The 3018-nt window shown below is 53.6% G+C and overlaps 1 protein-coding gene across 1 annotated transcript; it reads left to right on the top strand.

Annotated features, from left to right (window-relative positions):
• Positions 1–1258: 1258 nt before the first annotated feature.
• On the top strand, positions 1259–1834 carry LOC136994147 (olfactory receptor 14A16-like; the record flags this gene model as incomplete). Its single annotated transcript, XM_067310393.1, has 1 exon — positions 1259–1834. A coding segment is annotated over one exon (576 nt), but the record flags the coding sequence as incomplete, so codon positions are not given.
• Between the last annotated feature and the right edge of the window lie 1184 nt (positions 1835–3018).

Here is a 3018-nt window from a genome sequence, read left to right as displayed (position 1 = left end):
AACAAGTGTGAGTTACACTTAGCAAAATAGAGCAATTGCAGTATCAGTTCAATCACAATACCAGTGTGATCCCCATTACTGGTCTCTATCCTGTGCTCACCATCACAACGCTGGGCATCCCCAGTCGCCGGGAAGGAAGACATGGGATGAAACCAGCTCAGTTACACTGCTCTCTTCCAAGTTCTTTTGCTAGTTGTTCAGTTTTTATACTCTGTGTTGGGCTGAGCCACGAATACACTCCCCCCCATGCTGGTCTGGCTAACTCAGGGGGACATTCACACTCTTTTGATGGACTCAGGGGAAAACATTGACACCAGCTGATCCACTCAGTTGGGGTGTAGTCACTTGAGCCACTCAACTGACATAGCTGTTTATCTAAAACCACGGTTACCCTCCAGTCATGGTCCCCTTTGCGATGAGATGAGGTCAGCTTTCTGTGCAACAGCTGTGGTCAGTCACACCCTACCTCATCCACTGAGCTTCATGGGCACATCCCCGTTGCCCTCCTCGACTGAGACTTCTTCCATTGTAGGGGTTTATTGGTTGGTCCAAGTGCTATATTCCTCTCTCCTTCTGGTAAACAGAGACTATTCCCACTGGGTCACCGGACTGAGTGTCCTTAGCTCAGCTCATGGAGCCCAACCCCCTCCTTTCCCCACCAAAGAACTGGAAATGTTTGTCACCTTCCTCCATTTACACCCCTCAGCAGAGCAGCACTGACTCCTCTGGAAATCGTTAGCAGAGGCCCCTGCTCTGCATGGCACACTCAGCCAGCACAAACCGGAGACTGAGCCGGGGAGCTGAGCGAAGGTAAAGGAGAGAGGAAAAGTGGGAGGTTCTGTGAGAAAGGCAAAGGGTTTGTCTTGCAGAAGACTGCTCTGATTTGTCCCTGTCTTTTCCTCCTTGCACAGGCCCCCATGCCCAGCGTCAGCAAATGTCCAACAGCAGCTCCTTCAATGAGTTCCTCCTCCTGGCATTTGCAGATACGCGGCAGCTGCAGCTCTTGCACTTCGGGCTCTTCCTGGGCATCTACCTGGCTGCCCTCCTGGGCAATGGCCTCATCATCACAGCCGTAGCTTGCGACCACCGCCTCCACACCCCCATGTACTTCTTCCTCCTCAACCTCTCCCTCCTCGACCTTGGCACCATCTCCACAACTGTCCCCAAAACCATGGCCAATTCCCTGAGCAACACCATGGCCATTTCCTACTGGGAATGTGCTGCACAGGTCTTTCATTTTTACTTTCTCATCTCAACTGAGTATTTTGTTCTCACCGTCATGGCCTATGACCGCTATGTGGCCATCTGCAAACCCCTGCACTACGGGACCATGATGAGCAGCAGAGCTTGTGTCAAAATGGCAGCAGCTGCCTGGAGCACTGGTTTTCTCTATGCTCTCCTGCACACTGCTAACACATTTTCCATACCACTGTGCCAAGGCAATGTTGTGGAGCAGTTCTTCTGTGAAATTACCCAGATCCTCAAGCTCTCCTGCTCACATGCCTACCTCAGGGAACTTGGGCTTATTGTGATTAGTATTTGTTTAGTCTTTGGGTGTTTCGTTTTCATTGTACTGTCCTATGTGCAGATCTTCACAGTTGTGCTGAGGATCCCCTCTGAGCAGGGCCGGCACAAAGCCTTCTCCATGTGCCTCCCTCACCTGGCCGTGGTCTCCCTGTTTATCAGCTCTGCAATTTTTGCCTACCTGAAGCCCTCTTCCCTCTCCTCCCCAGTTCTGGATCTGGTGGTGGCTGTTCTGTACTCGGTGGTGCCTCCAACAGTGAACCCCCTCATCTACAGCATGAGGAACAAGGAGCTCAAGGACGCCCTGAAGAAACTGGTTCAACTGCTACTACTTCAGCAGCAATGAGCTGCCCATCTCTCCTCACAAGGGATTTCCAATTTACCTGGGCAACTCTTGTGCTTTGGACATTCTATCTGTGATAATTCTGTTTGTAAATGGTTGAATTCATCCCACTTCTCCAGCAGCACAATCCCTGTCTGTCTGGCCTGGAAGCCTACCATAAATCTGCATAGCACTGTGTCCGGGCAGGCCTCCCAGCCAGCATGTCTGTAATAAAAGGGGATTTCCTGAGGACAGTGCCTGAAGGTTGGGCTCTTCTTCTCAACCTGGAGCCAAGAATGTGCTCAGGGAGTTGCACCCAAAAAGGCCCTTTGCTGTCCTTGGGTTTTCCATGGGCTAAGGGGCATGAGCTCATAGGGTGATGTGTTTGGGCAGGAGGGCTGGAGTCAGCTGTAATTTGTGGGTGCCCAGTGTCCCTGGAGCAGGTGAGTGGTCAAGTGGTGTCTGCTGGGGACTGTCTGCCGTATTACAGGGCTGGTGAGAGATGTCCATGCTTCTGGAAGGGAATATGGAGCCACCCCGAGAGCACAGGGGATCTCCTGGGACAGCATGTGCCTGGGATGGGCAGTGAGTGGAGACTCCCAAAACCAAGTGGAGTCGCCCAAAGGTAAAGGGCTAAACGGAAGAATGCACTGAATGAGAGCTCATAAATCTCAGGAGAAGCAGTGGGGACCCAGCAGGCACAGGGAAGGGAGTGTCCCTCGCCACCCTCAGCCTGGGCTGCTCTGCTGGGTGGTCTGGGGAGAGGGCAGGGGAGGTGGGGAGAGCTGGGGAGGGGCTGAGATGGGCTGGAAAGGGCCTGGAAGAGGCAAAACGCCAGCAGGCAGCTCCTGTGTGTGAACAGCATTGTGGGAGCACCCACCAGTGTGCTTGCAGGCAAATGGAGGTCTCCTGGGAAAGGCACCAGGACATGGAGGGTGCAGAAGAGAAGAGCCCAGGGTGTTTCCTGCATTGCATGGACACACTGGGGAAGCTGCCAGAAGGCCATCGTCCTGGACCAGCCCCTCACATGGCCCCTTCCCACTGCTGGCTGCTCATCCCAGCTGTGGGGTGGTGCATGGCCAGCTCCATCCTCCTGCAGCTCTCCATATCCCGATGGAGGGGAAAAGGCCAGCCTTGCATGGTCACTCTTCTGCACCAGACCCCAGCAGATC

The sequence above is a fragment of the Apteryx mantelli genome, chromosome 24 (genome assembly GCF_036417845.1).
Source record: "Apteryx mantelli isolate bAptMan1 chromosome 24, bAptMan1.hap1, whole genome shotgun sequence".
Lineage (NCBI taxonomy): Eukaryota > Metazoa > Chordata > Aves > Apterygiformes > Apterygidae > Apteryx > Apteryx mantelli.
The sequence above is the reverse complement of the archived record's forward strand: the minus strand, read 5'-3'. Positions and strand labels throughout refer to the sequence as shown.